The sequence below is a fragment of the Xiphias gladius genome, chromosome 15 (assembly GCF_016859285.1).
Source record: "Xiphias gladius isolate SHS-SW01 ecotype Sanya breed wild chromosome 15, ASM1685928v1, whole genome shotgun sequence".
NCBI classification, from domain to species: Eukaryota; Metazoa; Chordata; class Actinopteri; order Istiophoriformes; family Xiphiidae; genus Xiphias; species Xiphias gladius.
In genome coordinates this window covers 4,399,061-4,423,029 of record NC_053414.1, presented here as the reverse complement: position 1 = coordinate 4,423,029, position 23,969 = coordinate 4,399,061, and the positions used below count along the sequence as shown (strand labels likewise).

The window sequence follows — 23,969 nt, the reverse complement described above, 5'->3', positions numbered from 1 at the left end:
CATATGTGATTTTTTTTTACAAGTTTATAGTCTTTAATGAAAAACCAATTCAATCTTCAAATACATGTTAAAAGCCAGCAGCTACACATAATCAACAGTAGGCGGAGATAATAACACCGAGTTGTGCTGTTCGATGAAGTCACGCCAAACTCCTCTGAGAAATTACAATCTTAAATTTGAAGTTGCTTATTTGGGATACATGAAGCAGAACTTCATAGTATTAATACTTTTATCATGTACTGGTCCTACAATGTTTGTATAGCCCTAACAAAATGGGGACTAGCTAACGCCAGTTGAGAAAGAATAAGTAAATGTTTTCGTTGTTAGTTGGTCTTTAATGTAAAGTATAAAAGCCGAACACGCAACTGGCGAGTCTGACTCATGAATATTAATAATTTTATATATTACAAAGTTTATTTCTTATTCTATATTCAAAGTCACAGCGTAGTTGGTAGATTTTTTAACGGGGTTTGGTTCAGAGTAAGATAAAACGATACAGACCTAAGCAGTCGGTCATCGATAGATCAACGCGAAGCCAGGCCAAAGTAGAAGATCCTAGCGCGATTAGATGGCGGCAGAGCGGGAGGGGGGCGGACAACCACGATGGAGCGGCAGAAAAGGGCAGCGGCGTAGTTTCAGCTGGACTCTGAGTGGCGTTAAAAACCCCACCATTACAGTAACTGAGGACAGAGAAGCACGGCACGATATGCAGTGAGTAAAAGAATTCCAACCGGTGAAGCCACGGAACCGGATCGGTCCCGCTAGAAGCCAGGAGTCGTCAGGCCCGCTGCTAAGCGCTAAATTAGCCGGTTAGCTCTGGTTAGACGCCCTCCTCTAATGTGGAAACCTGGCGTCTTTAGACTGGATTAGTCCAGGGCTCAAGTTGCTTCAGGTTGACAGATTATCTAACATCCATGTTTAGAGCATCATTAAGGGTGTTTTTAGTGGGGGGGTTTGCCTCAGTGAACACGGTAGCTCGCTGCTTTGCTAGGATATTAGCTACTGGGAAGATGCTGTGAGCTGGACGGTTAGAGTTGTCATGGAGAGGATGAACTGGAGTTTAGCACTTTAAAAGAAATGCACCGTCTTTTGTGACCACTTACCTACTGGTAAACACTCAGATTTGAACCGTTTGTGCTACCAACGATCTTTTGCTGAGAGAGAAAGTGATGTGCAGGTGTCGTCTCAGGTGTGTGTGTGTGTGTGTGTGTGTGTGAGAGACACACAGAGTGACACACACGCGGCTTTTTGCTTTTTCTTTCAGGTCATGAAGCGGGTTCGCACTGAGCAGATCCAGTATGCCGTGGCTCAGTACCTGAAGAGGAGACAGTATGTGGACACCGACGGCTCCCTGAAAGGAGCCAAACTCTTCCAGTCAGCTGAGGAGATGGCTGCCAGCCTCACAGGTGAGCCCACTGCTCAGGTGAAGGGGAGGGAGAAGGAAATACATTCTACTTTTGTATTTTTGCTCCGTTACATCAACAGCTACACACAGAACATATAAATCAGTCTATGGGATATGATGCATTTCCGTCGGTGTTGCCAGATCGGGCCACTTTTTTTCTCTAATTAAGCAGGTAAACACTGATTTGGGCAGGTTGTGATGAATTGGGCTACTTTCTCTACCATCTGGGCATGCAGGCTGTATTCCAGATGTGTCTGGAATAAAGACATTGATTCAGTGTGAGTTACTTTCCGAAGACATCACTAATCTCTGATGTCCATCATGAATAAACGCCCACTGAGAAAATGAAGAAGAAAAAAATGCTCCTAATAACTTCAGAACTTCCCTGAGAATCATCACGTTTTTACCTTTCCCTCAGTATCAAAGTAATCCACTGACAGTTGTTTGCACATCTTGCACATCTACAGTCTTTGAACCAACCGACGGGTTATAAAATAAAGTACAACTTAGCCACATTAAAATGCTGCCAGAATCTGATGATTTACTCATAGTAAAAATCCACTATTGTAACATATGACAAAATGAAAGGGGCCATTCTGTAAAAGAATATTTTACTTCTGCTTATATGATGGTATTTCTACCTTCTCTTAAACCTGCTCCCGTCTGTCTTTCTCTCTCTCTCTCCCTCTTTCTTTCTCTCTTTCTCTCTCCCTCTTTCTTTCCCCCCCACTCTCTCCCTCTCTCTTTCTCTCTCTCTTTCTTCTTTTTCCCCCCTCTATCTCCCTCTCTCTCTCTCTCTCTCTGAGCAGTGCAGACAGAGTCGGGCTGTGCCAACATCGTCTCTGCTGCACCCTGCCAGTCTGACCCGCAGCAGTACGAGACTCAGTACTCCAGGCTGCGCTCCTTTCTGTCAGGTACCAAGTCCACATTCATGCTGCACAGCCACCGGATCACCGCACAGCTGCACAACGCAGCTGTGCGTCGTGCTCGGACATGGCCAGTAGTTACCAGTTAAAATGCCTGATTTTGCCTGGGAAAGATTTATCCAACGAATCTCATTTACATGTCCGTTTTAGAGGCTACATGATCTTGTTTTTACAAATCCCTCAGAGAATTTTTTATTTCCCCTGAACTAGAAGCAGAAATTTCCTGGGCGAAGGAGGTGAGCAGCATCCTCTACCCGCTCTTCGTCTACCTCCACCTGGACATGGTGCGATGTGGCCTGAAGGGGGCAGTAGATGGTTTTTACAGTCGCTTCCACGGCGCCTTTCTTCAGGACAGCGAGCAGCGTGCCACCATTGAGCAGCTCCGCCACGTTCTCACCGCTCAGGATGTGGCAGCCAATCCAAAGCTGAGTGCTTTCCTGGAGCACAAGTACGTGGTTCACCTGACGGAGCCGGCCTACAGCTACCTGCTGCGTTACCTGCAGAGCGAGGACAACAGCGCCCTCTGCAGGGCCCTCAGCACACACCTGCAGGTGGAGGTCACCGCCTCCAGGCGCACGGACTACCAGCTGTATGGAGCCGCCAGCGGGGCAACTGCCGCCCCAAACTCCACCACCTCCTGGGCGGGAGTGGACGGGGCGGAGGGCAGGGAGGGGCTGGAGGTCCCCGCAGGGATCCCACAGAGCGAGGCGGCCCTGGAGGCTCTGCAGGACTGCATCAAGAAAGTGCGTGAGGGCCCCCCCTCGCTCACCACTGTGTGTTTTTACGCCTTCCACCACACGGAGCAGATGCTGAACACCGCCGAGGTCTCGGCTGACAGTCGGCTGCTGGCCGCCGGCTTCGACAGCTCCACGGTGAAGCTGTGGAGCCTCCGAGCCAGAAAGCTGAAGGCCAAGCCGCATCAGGCTGACGTGTCGCACGTCCACCTGGCCTGTGACGTCCTGGAGGAGGAGGTGAGGTGATTTAAGAGAGAAATCCGGTCTAGTGGTTGTGTATAGCGGCTCGAATGTATTTTGGAGTTAAAACAGTGACGACACATCGACGGAAGCAGGGCAGTAGGAGCAGGGTTCCTGTGTAGTTGTCCCTGTTTTTGCAGATTGTGATAGTATGCGTAGCTTATTAGGGCTGCACCTCAGGATTATGGCTTCTATGATTTCTGTCTGTCTGTCTTTTTCATTTTTCACATTTATTCTTTTGGTCTATAAAATACCAGAAAATGTAGAAAAATATTCACCACGAGTTTCTGGAGCTCAGGGTGAGTTCAGATAAAGATACTCAATTTACAGTGGTGTAAAACAGTTAAAGGAGTGAATCCCCAGGTTTGAAATATTTAGAAGTGTTTCTTGCTAAATGACCATTGATTAATTCAAAATGATTAAAATTACATTAGAAAATGAAGTGACTATTTGTTTCATTGGACGTTATTGATTCCTTTCAATAGCCGGTTTATTTATTTGCAAAGTTTAGGGTTTTAATTACTTCACAATTTACAGACTGCATAATGGAGAACCAAAAGTTCCTCATAACATTTCCTATTTAGTTTGATCAGAATCGGTGTTTCCATTTATTATGTATTTCTATTTATTTCAATGATTTTAAATGGAAACATAATTCACCCTCATTTGTGAAACTAATTGATTTGAGGACTGTTTGGTTCGATTGGTTAACTGATTGAAGCTACAGTGATCAATTAGTCAATTCATTAATCCACAGAAAATTAATCTGCAACTGTTGTGATAATTGATGAATCCCTTCGAGTCATCTTTTATTTGGGGGGCACAGTTACAGCTTCATCAATGTGAATAAACCCTATAATATGTGATTATCCCGAAACACTTAATTTAGAAAAGTATCAACAGATTAATGGATAATGAATATAATTGTTTGCTGCAGTTTTCATATCACAAAGAGTTGAAATTTTTTTTCCCCATGATTTGAACTCATTCAAATGTTTTCAAAAGACAGAGTTAACAGTGCAGGACAGAGACAGGTGATGTCAGATGTCTCTCTTTCGTCTCCTTTCTCCTCAGGTGGATGAGGAGGACGGCTCCGGCAGCGAGATAAAGACGCTGCGGGGTCACAGCGGCCCGGTGTTTCGTACCGCCTTCCTGACGGACAGCTCCGGCCTGCTGTCCTGCTCTGAGGACACGACCATACGTTACTGGGACCTGGGCAGCTTCACCAACACGGCGCTCTACCAGGGCCACGCCTACCCGGTGTGGGACGTGGACGTCAGCCCCTGCAGCCTGTACTTTGCCAGCGGCTCCCACGACCGCACCGCCCGCCTCTGGACGTTCTCCCGCACCTACTCGCTGCGGCTCTACGCCGGCCACCTCGCCGACGTCGACTGTGTCAAGTTCCACCCCAACTCCAACTACCTGGCCACCGGCTCCACAGACAAGACTGTCCGGCTGTGGAGCACCCAGCAGGGGGCGTCTGTTCGCCTCTTCACCGGCCACCGCGGCCCCGTGCTGTCGCTCGCTTTCTCACCCAACGGGAAGTACTTGGCGTCCGCCGGCGAGGACCAGCGGGTGAAGCTGTGGGACTTGGCGTCGGGGACATTGTTTAAAGACTTGCGGGGACACACAGACAGCGTTACCAGCCTGTCCTTCAGCCCGGACAGCAGCCTGGTGGCGTCCTCGTCTATGGACAACTCCGTCCGGGTGTGGGACATCCGCAACTCCCACGGCGGGACGCCAGCCGACGGCTCGTCCGGCGAACTGGTGGGACTCTACGCCGGAAACACCAGCAACGTGCTGAACGTCCAGTTCATGGCCTGCAACCTGCTGCTGGTGACGGGAACTGCACAAGAGAAAGCAGAACAGTAGCCGAGGACGTCGGGTTTTTGTGGTCGCCGCTCAGACTGTTGTTTTGTCCTCTAATGTCACCACCTGCCCAGGAGTCGGATTTTTGTTTCCCTCATTAGTTCTCAGAATAGAGAGAAAACAAGGCTAAATATCTCTTTTGGTAATTTTTTCGTAATCCTTAAGTCTCTGTCCTATAAAAGCTGGTTTAGATATTCACTTATAGATCAATTATCTTCTGTCCTGCTGGTATTTTCACTTTACCAAAGCGTCCCCACTGGACATCGGTATTAAAGAATTCCTCCGTTTCTGTGTAACTGATGATTTCAAAAGTGTAAGGGTCACGGTCTGGTGCCTTGGTGGTCGAAAACTGTTTTTTTTCTGTTGTCATGCACAAGTTAAATGATTTATAAAAGCATCGTATGAAATGTGATTATTGGAAAATATTATTCCTGTTGGATAAAATAAGAGAAATTGAATCTGCTAAACATCGGTTGTACCCAACTAGAAGATGGAAATATATATTTTGAACCAAGAATATACTTAAATTACATAAGTTATGTTGTTTTTGTTTTTTTTGCTGGTTGTTAAATGCTGAACTTTGTCTGACATCCATCAGTTGGTGGGAATATAAATGGGATCGGGCACAGATGAGTGTTCTGGGATGAAGTGGTTCCTGGTGTACAGAGTATTAGGGCGACTCTCGGCATGTTCTTGAGTCGCACCTGCTTTACCACAATTCATGTCTCATGACCGAAAAACAGTCTGATATTTTGAGAAACGTGCTTGTTAGCTGCCATATGAGAAGAGTTTCATCCCTGTGCATCCAGCACAGAGGGGGGTCCAGGATCTGTCCAGTCTAGCTAGCTAAAGACCCCGGTAACAGCGGAAAGCGCCACAGCGAAATCCTCACGAAACACGTGGCGCCTCAAGCTTGGTGACGTACGTCAACGCAGTGTTTGCGGAATCCGCTCCTGTCCGGTCACTCACTGCACACGATGCCGCATCTCCTTTGTGGAGATGCTTGTATTCTTGACAGAGCTGGATTAAATGGAACTAGACGGTGCAACAGAGCCAGTGCGAGAGCTTCCTCCAGTCAGAAATCTGGACTCCCTAACCAGCGAACTCACCTGGCAGTTTTCACTTAAGCTGACCTCTAGGACTTTTCCCCCGAGGGCAGATCCGCTGACGGTGACCGCTCCATTCAAATGATGGATTGAGGTCTGGAATCTCCAGTGTTGGCCAAATTGATTTTGGAGCCCAGCAGCAGAACCAGGTGCCGAGGATACAGAGAAACTGAGTTAGGGGCTAAGGCTGCAGGAAGGGAGAGGTGGGGGGAGGGGGGCGGCGAAGCTCCTGGGGGGGGGGGGGGTCTTCTTCGAAATGAAGAAAAAAGTGAAGAAAGCCCAGTGTTTCCTTCCAGTGTTTAAATAAATGCTTTTTTTAAATTCAATGCCAGCATGCAAGACTCAGGGGGTCAGGGGGGTCAGGGGGCCCCCGGGTCCAGGGACTCTGTTTGAAGTGACTGTTAACATTTATTGTTGGGAAAAACTAGACAACACACAGATCCACAAAATGACAGCAGAGAGACAGAAGGTAGTTTGTTTGGGAGGGAGAAGACGGCCTCATCTTGTCCCAGCCCGGTTTCTGTGTCGGTCCACGGGCAAAAGCGTCCGATGACCCGCCCCCACCGTCGGGTCTCAGACCCATACTAACCGGGCGCATACAGTAGAAATGAACCCTCGCTAAGAGTAATCGCTCGTCCTCAGCTACCTGAGGAATGTGTCGCTGCCCTGGGCCAGACGGGCAGGGTCTCCACTGCTCAGAGACGGAGGGAGGAGGGGAAAGACAGCTCTCATCGTCTGTGACCGTGGATGGGTGTTTTGTGTCTCTTCGCATTCATTTTGTGTCTGTTCGGTTTACATCCCAGTAGTAATTCCGTGTCTCCCTGCAGGCGTAGTGCATCTCCTCGTGGTCGTTCTGTGTGGTCTCTTTGCCTGAGATGCAAAATGACCAAGAAACAAAACAACTGCAAAGAGACATGAAATATTCAAATAATGTGTCTTTCGGTACAGGTGTGTTACTCCTGTGTCGGAGGGGTGGAGGGCCTTTTACACGTCTGTCCCAGGCCCCCAGTGTCTCATAATGAAAATGATGATAATAATGCTTTCAGTCACTTTTCATGCCAAAACCTTTCCTGGTTTCAGCTTCTCAAAGATTTTTCCTAAATTACATTAACCTTTTTTTGAGGGTTGGACGTATGGAGGTGTCGCCAGCCAGTTCTGGGTAAATGTGATGGAAATTTCTCACTGTTTTCTCGCGTCCTCGCAGCAGATTAATCCACGATGAAGGTCAACTTCATGGCAGCCAGCGTATACAAGAGAGAAGAGTTGTTGCCGCCTACACCCACTACAGCAGTAAAAGGCCGCTTAAACATTAATGCATGAGTAATAAAATACTGATAGTAATGTAGAGCTTTATTTATATATGTTACAAACTGCTGTAGCGAGGAAAGATTAAAACAAATCCACGACAGCCATAAAAAGGATTTTTTTTTTTTTTGAATGAAACTAAAAGAGAGTGATAGAGTTGGGTAGAATCCCTCAAATACAAATAAAAAATGACTTCGAACAACGACAAGTTAAAACAAAAGAAACAAACAGGGACATGAAACAAAGTGCAGCCAGGAAACTAAAACTATAATAAAATCTGATGAAAGGCTCCGTTAAAAAGATTCGTTTTGAGAAGTGATTCAAAAGATGTTACTGACTCTGCAGGTCTCAGGTCCTTTGACCGCAGAAGCCCGGTCTCCCCTAGTCGTGACCTGGGACTGAGGAAATCCTGCTCCAGGGGCATTTCTCTGCACGGAGGACTTTTACTTTGGACACTTGAGGTGCATTGGCCTGATGGCGCTTCCACTTGGGTACGGGAGCGTTCAGACACTGCGCTGTCGTTGCTCTTGCTCGAGTGAAACGACCCGAATACTTCCTCCTCCACCGCCACTGTGTGTTGCCAAACCGCCAGGAATGAATTGTTACTGTTTGCTGTGGGCCGAGCCCAAAGAGAGAGAGAGAGAGTCGGCAGGGGCGAGGTCCACCGCCACGGGAGGACAAACCGGTTTCTGTCTGGAGGGTGTGTCCCCTCCACCCCTACCAACCGGACAGGCTTGTCCCCGCATCGAACACACAGCAGGCGACTCGCTCCATCACACCGCACCTCGCGTCTCCTTCTCCTCCGCTCGTCTGGAGAAGATGCCTCTCCAGTCCACTCTGTCCGGCCGGGGCTCCGGCTCGGCCCAGGCCGTCGACACTCAGTCGGACGGCAAGTCCTTCAGGGAGCTGAGGCGGGAGTGTCTGCAGGAGGGGGTCCTGTTCGAGGATCCGGACTTCCCTGCCGCCGACTCCTCGCTCTTCTTCAGCCAGAGCGTTCCCGTCCAGATCGAATGGAAGAGGCCCAAGGTACGTAGGCGCCGAGCGCCTTAGAGTTTGGATTTCGAGTTTCAGGAGCTTGGCTGATGCTCTGGGCAAAGCAGCGTCCACATGTCTCAGACTGCAGCTTGTCCTCCTAAGGCCATGAATGGTCTTGCGATTAATGTCTTCGACTCGGATTTTAAATGTCGAATGAAAGAGATGTTGCGTTTTCTGGGTGAACTCTCCATCTGATGAGAGGTCACGTCAGGCTGTTTCATGACGGGTCGGTCGCTTTCGTCCTCCAGCTGTCTTCAGTGATAAAGCTGATCCCAGTCTTAAAGTCCAGCGATCAAAACCCTGGTTCTCTGAATAAATACCTGCACCACAAGCTGTCCATGGCAGTTGAGTGAATTCAGGCCGGCAGCATCGATCAACAGAGAATCCCCGACTACTGATGTTATGGCACTAAATAATTCAAGCGAACGTTTATCTGACGTTTTATTTCCTTTCACAGAAAAGAGGCAATTAAGTGTTTATGCAGCTGTGGCTGCTAAACCAGTTCGGCGGGAACACGGTGTAAACAGAGCCAGGTGCACGCAGACTTTATCCCCCGCACGCCGCAGTGTTATCGGCGGTGAAACCGCTGTGAGACAGTCTGCGTCGTACCCAGAGGTTGACTGTGGTTGTTTTATTTTTAGCTGCTGGGTTTTGGATCAAGACATCTGTGGAAGCTTTGATGCATTTTTTCCATGGAGTCTCGAAAGCTAGGCGATGCTCGGCCTCATTGGGTTTTTTTTCAGTCTCCTATGCCACTTTACACTTTAAATGCCTTTCTTGTTGTGTTTTTTCTTTTAGCTCACTTCCTGCATCTTTACCTGTTGACGTACCCACAGCTCTGACCTCACCCGTTACTACTGCATTTCTGTCTTGGGCGTTCCTTCAGAGCGAATGCTTCGGCTGCCTGCCTGTGGCGTGTTCTAGTGACTGGGGTTTCAGGCTGAATAATATGCCTGGAATGTGAACACACCTATCACAGGCAGCGGCGTCACCTCTCACCTGTCTTTCTGTTTTGTTTTTTTCTTCTTTAAATAAACCAACCAACCGGTTCTGTTCCTCTCCCTCGTCCCTTCCACAGGAGCTCTGCGACAACCCAAAGTTCATCGTGGGTGACGCGGACAGGACAGACATTTGCCAGGGACAACTCGGTTGGTGCTCAAGTCGCCTGCATGACTCATTTTGCGTCGTCCGTGTGCACACTTCTCACTCGCTGACCTGTGACGCGCCTGTTTGTCTCCGCAGGCGACTGCTGGCTCCTGGCGGCCATCGCATCCCTGACCCTCAAAAAGGACGCACTGGCCCGAGTCGTCCCCCCTGACCAGGAGTTTGACCACAGATACGCCGGCATCTTTCACTTCCAGGTGCACTGGCGGCTGAGCAGATATGTGTCTCTTCGGGGATTCTGACTTCCTCTGCCTTTTCAGCCTTGTCAGTCTGTGTCAGGAAGGAGACACAACTACAGCTCACAGATTCATGCAGAATGGACGGGAACAACTATTTAGTTCCAGCCCGAGGAAGTAGCTGAAGCTCATTCTGTTGGTTTAATAATCAAAAGTCCTTTAACATAAACCAGCCCTGCATCCATCCATCCATCCACTAGCTCTACACAGTTATCCTCTGCAGGGTGGCGAGGGGCTGGAGCCAGGCTCCACTGATGCCAGACGAGAGGCAGGGGACACAAATCAAATGAACCCACTGAATTATTTCAGTAAACATCATAAAAACCGACCAACCAACACTTAACCTTAAGCCCCCACCCATTCGGCATTAATAAGCAGAATATATACAGTCAATAAATGGTTAATAACACACTATAATGTAGTTGTAAGCTCCAACTGTGGACATATAAAATATGTCTTCATAGGAGAAGTTATTGTTGAAAAACACTTAAAAACATCCTTATATCTGCATATGACGACATTATAGTCTGTTATAAAGAATTTATTAAAGGTTATCGTAGTGCTTATAAATGCTCAGGAGGGGGGATAAAAGCGATTTAATGTTACTGCTAACTGCTGCTCCCAGTTTCACGCCATAAATTAATCTAAAAAAAACTTTCAGTGTATTCAAACTATGCTGGGTCCACTGCAGATGGGGGCTGACGCAGTAATAAAGCGCCATGAGCTTCACTTCCTCTGAGAGCTGTTAGATTCTGGCCACAAAATCCCCTTAATTGTTTGATTAAAAAAAGGCTACATTTTCTACAGGATTTTTCTTTTCTTTTTTTGTCAATAGTTCATTTCACTTCTTCTAACTTTCATTGATTTTCTGTTGTTTTTCCAATAATAAGATAAAACAGTAGGATCTTAACCAGAGGTATTTTGGAGACATTTTGGTTGATGTCTCGACTAATCACACTCGGCTGTGGTAGTTGACAAAAATAACACACGTCATTTCACAAAATGGAGGGAAATTTCTTCACTTTTTGTGTCTTTACGCAATCACAGTGGGCCTAGGCAAGCTCCCCGGGTCCCCTGTGTGTCACAGATAATAAATAATGAGGCAGTGGGTGAACGGCGCTGGAGGAGCAAAGTGTTCAGTGACACACTCTCTGTTGCTCCCACAGTTCTGGCAGCACAACAGATGGCTTGACGTGGTGGTGGACGACAGGCTGCCGTCGGTGAGAAATGAGCTCATCATGCTCCACTCTGCCTCCAACAACGAGTTCTGGAGCGCCCTCCTGGAGAAAGCCTACGCCAAGTAAACGCGACAAACACAGAACACTTTGCATCAACCTTTGTTTCCTCGCCTGACGTTAAACTGTTCGTCTGCAGTCCTGCCATTTCTGCTTAAACCCGACGGTTCATCCTCTGGCGAGCATAAATGTTCCCCCGAGAAGTCATTGCATTGTTGCCGTGTTTGTAACGATGGTGGTCCTTGATCAAAGGTCACAGGGTGTGCAAACTGGAAACGGTTCGCCCTCTGGCGAGCGTAAACGTGCTCAGTAGATTTCATGACCTTTGAGTTTAGCAGCGTTGCTCCGGCCGTTCCAGGCAGAAATATTTCAGCAGCTATCGGGTGGATTACCAGGAAATTTTGTGCAGACATTCATTGTTCCCAGCAGATGAATCGAAGGCTTCGATCAGCCCCTGACTTTCCTCCAGCGCCACATGAGGTACATATTTGTGTTTTTTTTTAAAGTCTCAACTGCTAGTCTACCTGCAGTGAATCGACAAAAGCTCATAGTGTCACTGGGAGGATTATTACAGACACCAGTAATAAGTTCAAAACACATAAACTGCAGGAGACTTGTGTGATTTAAACAGCCGCCTGTGGACGTTATGTAACGATTCCATCAAAAACGCCCCTTTTTTTCTACTGACCCGCAACCTTACATCTCCCGCATCTCATCAGTTTAAAAATTTTAATTTGTTCCGTGCCGCAGTTTGCCGACAGTGCCGGGGCGGCGGTGGCTCAGAGGGTGGAGGGGCTCGTCCAATCACTGCAGATTTGGCCGTTTGATCCCCAGCTCCTCCTGTTCATGTCGAGGCATCCTCGGGAAAGACTCCAAACCCCATATTGTTCCCCACGATCAGGCCAGCGCGTTTGCACGGCAACTCACTGCCATCAGTGTGCGCGAAGGGTCGAATAAGAAAAATGTAAAGCTTATAGATATGCAGCGATTTCCCATGTTACCTGCAAAACTAATGACATTCCCCTCAGCCTCAGCTGTTGACGGGGGCGTGCGAACACACAAAAATAAGGCGGTCAACATGGTAAACGTTATACCGTCTAAACTAACCATGCAACTAGTCTAAATGAGCGTGTTAACATTATCAAAGTGCACATGTTAGCATGCGGAAGTTAGCATTTGGCCCGTAGCGTTGCTGTGCTTATGGAAAGCCTCACAGGGCTGCTGGCCTGGCCGTAGACTCTTAGACATTCGTTTTGGTCTGACGGTGGTGCTAGAGGAAAGGTCAAGGGGGTGACCAAAAGGATCAGGACGTATCCGCTGGGGAACACGAATACCCATGGCTAGAAGGCCATCGTGAAACTCTTCTTTAAGTTCGGCTTTTGATTTTGCCGTCCGTGAAAATCCTTGACTTGCTTTCCTGCTTATTTTAGACTTCACGGCAGCTACGAGTCCCTGAAGGGCGGCAGCACAATGGAGGCCATGGAGGACTTTACCGGCGGCGTTGGGGAAATGTACGAAACCAAGAGCGCTCCAAACAACCTGTTCGCGATCATGAAGAAGGCCCTGGACAGAGGCTCCATGATGGGCTGCTCTATTGAAGTAAAGACCCGACCCAAAGAAAACGTTCCCATTTAACGTTTTACATCCTCATATAAAAGGTTTTAGTCAGTACTTCAGCCCAGCTCCTCTGTTTTGAAACCTGTCTGGGTGTTGTGGTTTTTGTCCAGATCACCAGCTCTGCTGAGTCCGAGGCCAAAACGAGCACCGGCCTAGTGAAGGGACATGCATACTCCATCACAGGCCTGGAGGAGGTAAGACCCACGGACTGGAGGCAAGAAACCAGCTCAGATTAGAATACACCTTCACTACATATTACAGTAAAAAAAAAAACATCCGTTTTCTGATCTTTTCATTTAATTTTTCAGAAAATAAATGTAATATTTTTTGTCTGTTATACAGATTTTGAGTTTAAAAAAAACAAAAAAACAATTAAGTAAATAAACCATAGTTTTACTCGTCACAATAAACAAATATTTATTACGTCTGATTTTCAGGTGAACGTCAGAGGTCAGAAAGTCCAGCTGATCCGGATCAGAAACCCCTGGGGTCAGGTGGAGTGGAACGGCCCCTGGAGTGACAAGTAAGAATAAAGGGATGGATCATGGATGGACTATGAGACAATGGGCCCCTGTGCACAGACATGTAAAAAAAAAACAAAAAACAAAAACCCTCATCCCTCCTTTATGGGAGCAAGATCCTCAGACTGACACAAAATGGCTCGACGTGGCCGAATCTGTAGTTGTTTTGTCTCTCTGTAGTTGTTGTTCACGTCTCCTCCATCTTGTCCTTTTTGCGCGTCTTTGTGGTTGTTCCACATCTCTTGGAAGAAGTTCTGCTTCTCTCTGTGGCTGCTTTGTGTCCCTTCGTGGTAGTTTTGTGTCTGTTGTGTTGCCATTTTATGCCCTTTGTTGCTACTTTAGCATCTTTTTGTTGTCGTTCTGCGTCTTTCTGCTGCCGTGTGATTTACTCTCCCAAAAGAAATGTAAAGCATCAGTTCAAACAGAGGCTCAGGCCCAGGGGCCCCCTGAGTCCTTGGACCCCTGGGCCTGTGCCCGGTAGGCCCGCTCAGTGATCCGTCCAGGGCTACACCGGCCGATTAGATGAGACAGCCCAGTCGGCCGGCGTGGTCAGCGATCAGGGCGGTCAGCGTCTGACGGGGACAAACTTGACGTGAAGGAGCAACAAAATATTTAAGACAAAAACAAAAGTGAAATGAATCTAAATCACTGATGCTCTTGAAGAAGAGAGAGAGGAGGAGGGATGAAATTTTTCAGTCTTCCTCTGATCTGCAGGTTCAGAGGAAGTGCTCTAAGGTCTTTTTCATGTCCGTTTGGTGTGACGCTCATTATCATCCACCTGTTGTTCAAAACGAGTAAAATGTCAGGTGGAAGTAGCTTCTTGTGTAAAGACCTGCATTTTTTCCACAGTTTCTGCTCATATAAAAATTATTCCGTCCCCAAAACTAATCCTAATCCCAGACACTGTATCTTCATTGTAGTTTTTTTTTCTCCTTTTAGCTTCTCATAAAAAGTCTGAGGCCATTTAAAGTCTCATGCATATGATTCCGAAAAATCCAAATGTACAACTTACGATTGATTTAATTCCTCAGAGGAAAAACAGTTGTTCCCAAAAAGTGTCGACGTTATTGCTTCCCTCCGATTGTATGTGTTGCGTGTCCTTCCTGTTTCAGTTCCAGAGAGTGGAATTATGTGGACAGAGCAGAAAAAACTCGCATCCTGCAGAACTCAAGAGACGACGGTGAATTCTGGTGAGTCCGCCTGAAGGAATTTGGTCCAAGCTAAAGGCTGAGAGATCCGTTCAGTTGTATAGAACTTTGTTTTAGCATCAGAACGGTTAAATTCAGAATGACTGTATGTATGCCGGAAAAGTAGTAGACGGTAAAAAACAAGTGGAATAAATAAAGGGTTGTATATGTCACGCTAATGTGCCACATGGAAAGAAAGTACAGTATACAGTCTGGGGCCAGGAGCCTTTTAATTTGACTGAAGAGTTTCTGTAGGTCTTGTAGTGGAGATTCAGTCGTCTTGGACCTCAGTCCGCTCTTGTTCAGTCACATTCACTTTGCCTAATCCACGGACGACCATTAACTATCTAAGTATGCAAAATGTATTTTTTTAAAAATCACCTTATATAATTTATAGATTGGCTTTGTACTGTTGACGATTGTGCCATTTTAGAGTTGAACTATGTGGCGATACGTTAGATGCCGTAAGGCTGAACGCTTGTGAGTGTGCTGTAATCCGAGGTGACACTGATGGTTTTTGCAACCCCAGGATGGAGTTTGAGGACTTCAAGAGGAACTACGACAAGGTGGAGATCTGCAACATGACCCCGGACTCCCTGAGCGACAACACAAAGCGCCACTGGGAAGTCAGCATGTTCGAGGGAAACTGGATCCGCGGCTCCACCGCTGGAGGCTGCAGGAACTACATCGGTGAGACCACCAGCTGATGATGGTGACCTGAAAATTAAAGCCTGACATGAGAATGAACATTGATTTGATATGTTGCCTTTTGGCATTAAACTGTTCAAATGTCAGTCTCATTTCAGTCGGTCTTCATATCCCTCTAAAACTCTGCATCTTCAATCCGCAGACACGTTCTGGACCAACCCGCAGTTCAAGCTGCAGCTGGAGGACGCCGATGACGACGACGACGTGTGCAGCGTGGTGGTCGCGCTGATGCAGAAGAACAGACGAAAGCTGAGGAAGGAAGGCATGGAACTGGAGACCATCGGCTTCGCATTGTACGAGGTCAGAAAAAAGCAAAAAAACCAACATGTTTGAGCCTCAGACTTGCTTCAAGTGTTCTTCTTTTAATGGTGTCGCTTTTTCTCTGTATAAAAGAACTTGCAGTTTCAAATCTATTATCCATGACAGTGTTTCCGGGTAGGGATGTAAATCATCAGAACAGAGTTTCTCAACCTTTGGGTCAGGACTCCATGTTGGCTTTAACTACTCCCATTCCTTTAACTATATTAAAATGGACTAATGTAAAAAGACATAATATCAAAATTATTATAATAGAATAAACTGTCTGATGACATGTGGTCTAAAAGAAATGTCTATGTTTATACTTGCTGTAAGCAGATATTCGTTCCAAAAATATACAAATGTTATGGACACATTGAATGGATGTGAAGACATTAACTTAGTGTATAATTAGTCAGAGGAGAGCCTGTGAAAAAAATATGTATTATATTACTGTATATATTATTTTTATATATTTTTTCTTTCAAATATATTTGCAATGAAGAAAAATACCAAAATGAGTGATTACAGTGCACTTCGTTAATGATGTATTTTTATTTTATCTATTATTTGATGCCATTTTTTCTGCAGTCCAACAGATAAATTAGGAAATACAGAAAGGCTACTTTCTTAACTTTTTTTTTTTTTTACTAGAAAATTAATTTCATTATAACTATGTATTTAGTAAGCAAAACTATCTTCTTTTCAGCAAGTCTTATTGAGATCAATCACAACACACACAATGGTATCATCGGCATAAAAATGGACGTTGCAGTTGGAAGATAACGATTTATTCTGCTAGAATAAATGGCCTAACATTGATCCTTGTGATACACCTAAAATTATATGCAACAACAGAGTGGGTATTTTCAAGAAATACACAGAGCTGCAAAAAACAAACACCTTGGACAGACGTGTAAAAAGTGTGGTCCACTGAATATATGACTATTTAAGTTTTTTTTTTAAGTAGAATAAATTTATCGGTAGTAATAATGGTTAAAAATGACTTACTGGACCCTTATAGATATTAAAGGATAACTCTGGGATTTTTGAACCTGGACCTTATTGTACCGTTCTTGCTCAGCAGTGGACCAATTGCAAAGATTTTTGTCCCTATCAATCATTTACACCCACAATCGTGGGAAAAGACCCAGGTTCAAAAGTCCCAGAGTTATCCATTAAATATCAGCTCTAAAAATAACGTTTAAAAGGAAGCTTTGGTCTCTTGCAGTTCACAATCAGAATAATCACAGTTTCTCCATTTAAAATGTATTTCTCACCATAATCATATGCCTGCTCAGGTTCAATTGAATTCTTGACTTTGGAAACAGCAGGTGACCACACAACCTCACCTCAAAGTCCATTTAGTAGCTGCTTTGGAGCTTTCGGACATATCACTTGGTCGCCATCCGCCGATAGAGCTGTAGCAGAATGAGAAGGAAATACGGACGAGAAGGCTTTAAAATTCTCAGAAAAACGGAAATATTAGCATCTACAATAGCATGATGAAGATCATTTAATATGATCAAAAGCGTAAAGATGGCTACTAAAGGGACCTAGGCCTACTTGTCAAATAATCTGAAAACCCTGTTGTCTGTTAGCCTTGTACTTCCGCCCTTTACTAATCTTATTGTGTTGCTTAATGCGTTTTTCCATGTTAATTATCCTATTTTTTCCACTCAGGCTAATTTAATCTCCTGTCCATTCAGGCTCCAGACGACGAGGACCACCAGGGGAAGGATTTCTTCCGCTACCATTCATCCAAGGCTCGTAGCAGGGCCTACATCAACATGCGGGAGGTGTCGGAGCGTTTCACGCTGCCTCCTGGAAAATACCTGCTGGTCCCCACCACCTTCCAGCCCCACCACGAGGCCGACTTCGTCATCAGGGTCTTCTCCGAGAAACAGGCTGCAGCTCTGTGAGTCTTCGAGAACAAAACTGAATTTGAGGAGTAAAGTCAGTTCTCTCCTCTCAGTTCAAACTTAATTTCCTCTGCTAAAACTCTCATAAATTTTTCTGTCAATCGAATTGGCCCCAAAATAATTTCACCTGTTTGGGTTCAGTGGAGAGTTGAAGTGTCCTGCTATGGTCTAAATGCAGCTCCAGTGGCTTATCCGGTCGGATAAGGATACAATTCTTAGAGTAACACAGAGTAATTGTTAAAAATGAAAAATGAAACATCTGAAAATATTAAATATCGGAGCAAAATAATTGCAGTCACTGACGGTCCTTTGAATTTCCATGACAACTTGTGGCTCTGTTGCACAGGGAGATGGGAGGCAACATTGACGCCGACCTGCCAGATGTAAGTAGATTGAAAATCCATCACCCGTCCGGTCGATCAGCCGGTCAGGTCTACTTGTACTGACGGTGCGTTGTTTCCACCAGCCGCCCATGCCCAGTCCCCCAGAGGAGGAAACCGACGAGGAGAAAGGCCTGAGGAGGCTGTTTGAACAGCTGGCCGGTGAGGTAAGAAAACAGCAGCCTCACCTTCACCAGATTAAACCACGACGAGGAGTGCCTGGGGTTTCTCCCTCTCAGACACTGGGAAGGACAGATCCAAGTGAAAGTCTAGCTCTAAGCCCCACGGTGCTGGGGAATTAAGGGGAGCACGGTTCATCACTTCTGGCCCCCGGTAGCAGCGGGGCCTCTAGAGACGTCGGTCTGTTTTTTCGGTCCCAGAGTGGCCGACATAGTGGCAACGCTAAGTTCCTGTTAGTTCTAAACAGTGTTGGGCAAGTTACGTGAAAACTGTCACTCGTTACTGTTACACATTACTCATTGAAAAAGTAATGAAATTACTTGAGTAACTGCTCGGCAGCGACATCAGTGCGTTACACTCCTGGTTAATCTTGTTACTCGGCTGTCAGCACGGTCCAAGGTGCCTTTAAACAACTCCGTTAGCCTCGGTGACTGCACACGGACCTCCACAAGCTCAGCTGCCCACCCTCCGACTCGTTACTGCAAAAAGGAATCGCATTACTGCGACATCTTCCTGAGTAATGCATTACCGCACAACACTGACACATCACTTACAAGACCCTTCATGGGCTTTTTTTTTTTTCCCCCAAAAAAAGACAATCTAGCCTCTTTTTGGGAAGAGCTTCACTCTTCTGTCTTGAAGAGAGTCGTCCACGCTCGTGTAAAATTGATCAACTGTTTGCTAATATTTCACTTAATAAGGTGATGATATGTCAGAAGTGTTTGTGGGTCTGAAACCAAAACGTTTTTTTCAACATGGAGAAAAAGGTGATATTAGGGATTAACACTGTAACCTTAACAGGGGTGTTCACATATTAAATACTCAAACTAAAGCCGGTAATATTGAAATAAAAAGCTCAGATTCCTAGATGCCCATTATTACTTCTTCAGCAGGTGTATTTAGCGTCATATAGCATCAGTACATATGACTCTAAAGTTTTCTTTTTTTAACACTGGCGTTGTGTACAGGACAAGGCCATCTCTGTCAGGGAGCTTCAGCAGATGCTCAACGGCGTTCTCAGGAGACGTGAGTAAATGAAAAAGTTTCTTTCTTTTTCTGACTTTGTTTTGAGTTTGGATGCTGTAGAGCCTCTTTCTGTAAAACCTTTTCACAGATGCTCTATGTAAAACGAACAAGTGCTGGTCGAGTTGACACCTATGGAGTTCCACAGGGGTCCGTTCTCGGACCTCTTCTGTTTAATCTTCAGAGCCTTACGCCTGGCCCTGATATCAGCAGATGCGCGATGTGTTGTCCGAGCCGTGCAAATACGTTTCACTATTTCCCGATAACACGAGCATTTCACATTCGCTGCCCAACTGCTTAAAAGACATCGGTCTCTGGTTATCGTGAAACCTCCTGCAGCTAACCAGAGAAAACACTGAAATTCTACAGCGTGCAAAGGTTCAGAGGCAGCAGAAAAGCTTTTGCTCCGTACGTGAGAACAACATCCTCTTTGCGTTTTTTTGCAACGTAACGCAAAAGAGAAGATTTTCCCTCCAACTTCGACCCCTGAGTGGAAGTTGCCAGTCCTCTCATTTATGGTCCTATATTGTTGAAAACTGCAGTTGTGGTGGTGTTAACTCAGCCGTTTTATCACTGTATTAGTGATATTCAATCAGGAATGGAGGATTTTGTCTATACACGACAAGAAAGATAATAATACCGTTAGCAGCAAACAGGGGATTAAATTGATAAAGTAAATCAGATCAGAATTATTCGTACATCAGCCAGTGCATCCATAATAAATCAAATAAATGATTTGGTGCATCTTCTGTGCTTTTTTTTTTTTTTGGTTCTCACCAAACAAAGCATGTGATGTAAATGCAAGACAAAACAACTCGCTCAACAGTTGATGAACTTTTAACCAAATAAAACAAGTCCTCGTTAATACGAGTTGAGCTCTTTGTTCACCACGTAAAGAAGATCTGGAGGCAAAAAGCCGACAGGCCTCAGACCTGGACAACTTCGGATTTCACAGAACCCCGATAGAGGTCTTCGCGTGAAGGTTTCGGCCGGGATTGGGGTCGAAGGAAAAAAAAAAAAAAGACTCTTGATTTAACACTAACGTGTCAAGATTAAATGTGTGGTTATGACTAGACGTCAAAACACTGCAGGTGGCACCTTCAATAATCTCGCCGGTGCAGTATGTGTTTTTCCTTTCTCCTGTCTTGCTATGTTGTATTATTTCAGTGGCCGGATCGACTAAATAATACTTTTTACTACTTTAATCCTCTGTCTTCAGGTAAGGAGATCAAATTTGACGGCCTGAGTCTCAGCAGCTGCCACAGTATCATCAACCTGATGGACGTATCCTCCCCAGTTACTGACTGACTCATTTCAGCCTCACACTTTTTGCTTTTTTTAACGTAACGACGGAGTATTTTATTCCCGTTTGCGTATTTTGATTCACAGTAGATCCTGACACTGAAGCACCGACACATCTTAAGTTGGAGGTTGAGAGTTTGAAGAAGTACACTGTGAAACATCATCCAGGGATTTAGTGGAATCGACTCATCTTTACTCATTAATTTAACTCGAACATATTCGTTTCATTCATTTCAAGTCAACTAGACTTAAAATTTCGAGTGTTTTGACTTTGCGTGTTTTTCTCCGGGGACCCTTCTGTTTTCTAGTTTAAAGAAAAGATTCACGAAGGAAACTCTCTGTTAATTCGTGTAAAATGGTGGTTGTGTCTTCTCACAATGAACGATTCAACTTAAGATCACGAGTCTGACGAACCTTTTATCTCAAGTTTTGTGAACTTGACTCTTCAAAGCTCATAGAACGACTTTAATTGTTCCATCTAAGATCAGTTGACTCACGTTTTTAAGGCGGGCGGGGAACTTTGATTTACAGTGTACGATTTTGAATGAATCGTTTATTTTTAAGTCTTTTTCTTGACGCCGTGAACCAGGTGGACAACACGGGCAAGCTGGAGTTCAACGAGTTTAAGGTCTTCTGGGAAAAGATGAAGAAGTGGATCGTAGGTGTCGATTTTGTGTGGTAAAACCGTGCGATTCAGCTCTGGTGGCGGACGCTTTGAGGCGGTGGCTAACCTTCTGTTGCTGTTTGCAGATGCTCTTCCTGTCCTTCGACACCGACCGGTCAGGGAAGATGTCGTCCTACGAGCTTCGCATCGCCCTCAAAGCTGCAGGTGAGGCGGAACTATCCACACACTTTGATATTCTAATTTCACTGTATATCAGTTGGTGGACATTTCATATAAGACTTCATTTCATTTTGTTGCTTCCACGCAAAGGACATGCTCTGTTTATAAATGTCGATTCAATAAACTGACATTTATTTTCACGTACTGTTTTACAAGTTTCACAATCGCTGTGTTTCGTCTGACAAGAAAATGTTAACTGGAGGTCCACTCACAGTACCAGCTCTTTCCGGAGCTTTCCGACATCCCACGGTCTTCCTGAGGGGATGGTGGAGGTTGCCCGACGGAGTCTCCACGACAAATGAAAGAAACTCCATCCACTCAGGAAGACCGTGGGGTGCAGCTGAAAGCCCCTGATAAAGCCAGTACATGGACCTTGAGTTAAGATTTTATTTTTCGACAAATTAAATGTTTGCAAGGTTGATTTTTATTTTTTTATTTGAAGAGAATGAAATGAATTGTATACAGACCATGATACAAGCACAGTACTGTATCACACAAGAAGAGCGATGAAGGAGGGTCATTATATTTTGTAATACATTCATGAAGAAAAGTGGAAAAGTGACAGTATATTAGCATGTAGTCTAAAATCGATGGGAAACCCGTTTCAATATTCCAGTGCGAATTTAAATAAATTCGATTTCTCAGTGTCAGTATGTGTTTGTTTCACATTTGCTCGTGAGGCAGTTGAGGTTCCTTCTCTTGTTATTTATAACAATATGAGTGAAAGTAGTAGAGGCTGGATTTCTGGTAGTAAGGGTGAGCGGTAAAAGCAGAATTGCGAGAACTGACGGCGATAGCGCTACATCCAAAAAGCATAAAAAGTAAAAAGGAAGTGATGGTCTTTGGCTTTTGGAAGTGATAAGCGGTTTCTGTGAACGTCTGGCGTGTGGTGGCCGGTGGGTTCGAAACGCTAACTGCTCTGCTCCCCCGAAGGCATGCACCTGAACAACCAGCTCCTGCAGCTGGTCGGCCTGAGGTTTGCTGACGCCAACTACGACATCGACTTCGACGACTACCTCACCTGCATCGTCCGTCTGGAGAACATGTTCAGTACGTTAAAAAAAAACCCAAAACGTTTTTAAATGAATGAAAAAAGGCAAGATGAAGATCCTGCAGCAGGTTTACAGTTAACTGCACCAACGCATGTCAGCGATCGCAGTAAAGATTCTCTGGTGTTAAAAGGGAAAAAGAAAACTGAAACTCTTTCTCTGCACCAGGAGCTTTCCAGGCTATGGACAAGTTCAAGAGAGGGCGGGTGAAGATGAACATCATGCAGGTAAAAGCCCACTCACCTGGGGTGCTTGTTTTAACGTACCTGGTGTACCAGACAGGTGGGGTTTATCCTGCCCCTGTAGTGGTCACAAGCTTTATTTTGCTTCCGCTTCTGTTCCTTTTCCTCCTGCTACGTGGCCGGATTTAGCTGGCAATGTTCTGGGACTTGGCTTAACTGCGGTGTGTTGCGATCTGACCGCGCCCTAATCTCCTCTTTGCCTCACAGTTCCTGATGTTGTCGATGAACGTCTGAGGAGAAGCCGAGAGCAAACCCGAAGGCGCCAGAAGAACAGCGGGCGGCGGACAGTCTCCGAGTGTCCAGGCCCTAATGATGCAAACACACATTTTCTTTTTCTTGTTTTAAGCTCGGAACACCTGCCCATTTTAAATGCCGCCATTTTGGCGATTAATGCGAGATGCCTCCTGAGCTAAAGTTTTGGAATGGGTGGGGTTGCTGCTTGGTGGGTGGGGGTTAAACTTTGAATTTTTATGACCTGTTTTATTTTTCCTCTCTGCACGAATGGAAATAAATTTTGAATCAAATTTTTGTCTTTGCTGAAGAGAAACGCTGCGATGTTTGACCGTTGTACTTTACTTCTATTTTCATTCACTTCTACTATATATTTACCTACTCTACTAAATTTAAAAGGAAAATATTGCACTTTTATGTCACTACATTTATCCGACGGCTGTAAGGTTTTACAATAAAGCGATGCGATCGACCTATAACGTACAACGCACTGTTACCCCTCATAAAAAACTGCCCGCCGTTGTGGCTCTTTGTCCCGTTTCCAGTGTCCGTGACCTGTCAGCGGCTCCGCCAAAGAGACGTCTCCCATCGGGTTGGTTTTATTTAAAGAACTGCTTGACGCCCAAAGACTGAAACGCTCCAGCATTTTGCCAAAGCAAAGATAGGAGCAAAATCTGAAAACTGAAAACAGATTGTGTTTCAAAGCTTTTGTTTGTTTGTTTGTTTGTTTTTCTTTCTTTCCTCGCCCATGAGTCGTCTCACGACCCATCAGCTTCACCTGGTGACCCTTTCGAGGGGCCCGACCCCCTAGGTTGTGAACCACTGGACTAAACTACCAAACTGTGTATAAAGTAGTGAAAACCAGCTGGAAGTGCTGCCAACACATTGATGCATCAGTAGTAAAAATCTCAGCAGAGCGAGTACTTTTACTTCTGTTTTTAACTTGAGGAGGATTTTGAAAGGAAGACCTCATTATTTTATGGGTGAATTTTTACATGGGGGGGGTGAAGTTTGTGTTTGTGACCCTCCGCTCTGCTTTCTCCAAAAGCTGGATCCGTCGTTCTGCCGAATTCAGTCCCACATTTTTATTTTGTGCTCTTTTCTTATGTGGTTTTCATTCGACCAAAACCGGATCTGACTCACTTCATAAACCTTCATGTTACACGTAAAGTGAGAGTGAACGGTGGGAAATGGAAAAACGCCAGATGTGT

General features: G+C 45.5%; 2 protein-coding genes across 5 annotated transcripts; both read left to right on the top strand.

Annotated features, from left to right (window-relative positions):
* The first annotated feature begins 506 nt into the window (after window positions 1-506).
* taf5l (TAF5-like RNA polymerase II, p300/CBP-associated factor (PCAF)-associated factor) lies at window positions 507-5,709 on the top strand. 4 transcript variants are annotated; one of them, XM_040145745.1, is made up of 5 exons: window positions 507-711; window positions 1,265-1,406; window positions 2,215-2,319; window positions 2,542-3,302; window positions 4,380-5,709. In XM_040145745.1, exons 2-5 carry the CDS (start codon window positions 1,268-1,270, stop codon window positions 5,175-5,177), a joined length of 1,803 nt encoding a protein of 600 aa, XP_040001679.1. In that variant the 5' UTR covers window positions 507-711; window positions 1,265-1,267; the 3' UTR covers window positions 5,178-5,709. The 4 variants fall into 4 exon arrangements, with proteins under 4 accessions (XP_040001679.1, XP_040001681.1, XP_040001680.1 ...); XM_040145747.1 differs by having other exon boundaries at window positions 698-809; XM_040145746.1 differs by lacking the exon at window positions 507-711 and adding an exon at window positions 765-892.
* A 2,695-nt stretch (window positions 5,710-8,404) lies between these two features.
* On the top strand, window positions 8,405-22,942 carry capn9 (calpain 9). The gene is made up of 20 exons (XM_040145920.1): window positions 8,405-8,611; window positions 9,699-9,768; window positions 9,863-9,981; window positions 11,187-11,320; window positions 12,686-12,854; window positions 12,983-13,066; window positions 13,310-13,395; window positions 14,506-14,583; window positions 15,110-15,270; window positions 15,431-15,588; window positions 17,295-17,503; window positions 17,854-17,890; window positions 17,974-18,054; window positions 19,036-19,093; window positions 20,310-20,374; window positions 20,982-21,050; window positions 21,143-21,221; window positions 22,170-22,286; window positions 22,454-22,512; window positions 22,735-22,942. Exons 1-20 carry the CDS (start codon window positions 8,405-8,407, stop codon window positions 22,759-22,761), a joined length of 2,067 nt encoding a protein of 688 aa, XP_040001854.1. The 3' UTR covers window positions 22,762-22,942.
* Window positions 22,943-23,969: the final 1,027 nt, after the last annotated feature.

Excerpts from the sequence above, each read along its gene's own strand:
- taf5l (XM_040145745.1), top strand. The coding sequence starts at position 1,268 with ATGAAGCGGGTTCGCACTGAGCAGATCCAGTATGCCGTGGCTCAGTAC. Across the intron at positions 2,320-2,541 it reads GCTGCGCTCCTTTCTGTCAG|AAGCAGAAATTTCCTGGGCG; the intron begins GTACCAAGTCCA and ends CCCCTGAACTAG. Across the intron at positions 3,303-4,379 it reads GTGACGTCCTGGAGGAGGAG|GTGGATGAGGAGGACGGCTC; the intron begins GTGAGGTGATTT and ends CTTTCTCCTCAG.
- capn9 (XM_040145920.1), top strand. The coding sequence starts at position 8,405 with ATGCCTCTCCAGTCCACTCTGTCCGGCCGGGGCTCCGGCTCGGCCCAG. Across the intron at positions 17,504-17,853 it reads GAGAAACAGGCTGCAGCTCT|GGAGATGGGAGGCAACATTG; the intron begins GTGAGTCTTCGA and ends TCTGTTGCACAG. Across the intron at positions 21,051-21,142 it reads AAAAGATGAAGAAGTGGATC|ATGCTCTTCCTGTCCTTCGA; the intron begins GTAGGTGTCGAT and ends TGCTGTTTGCAG.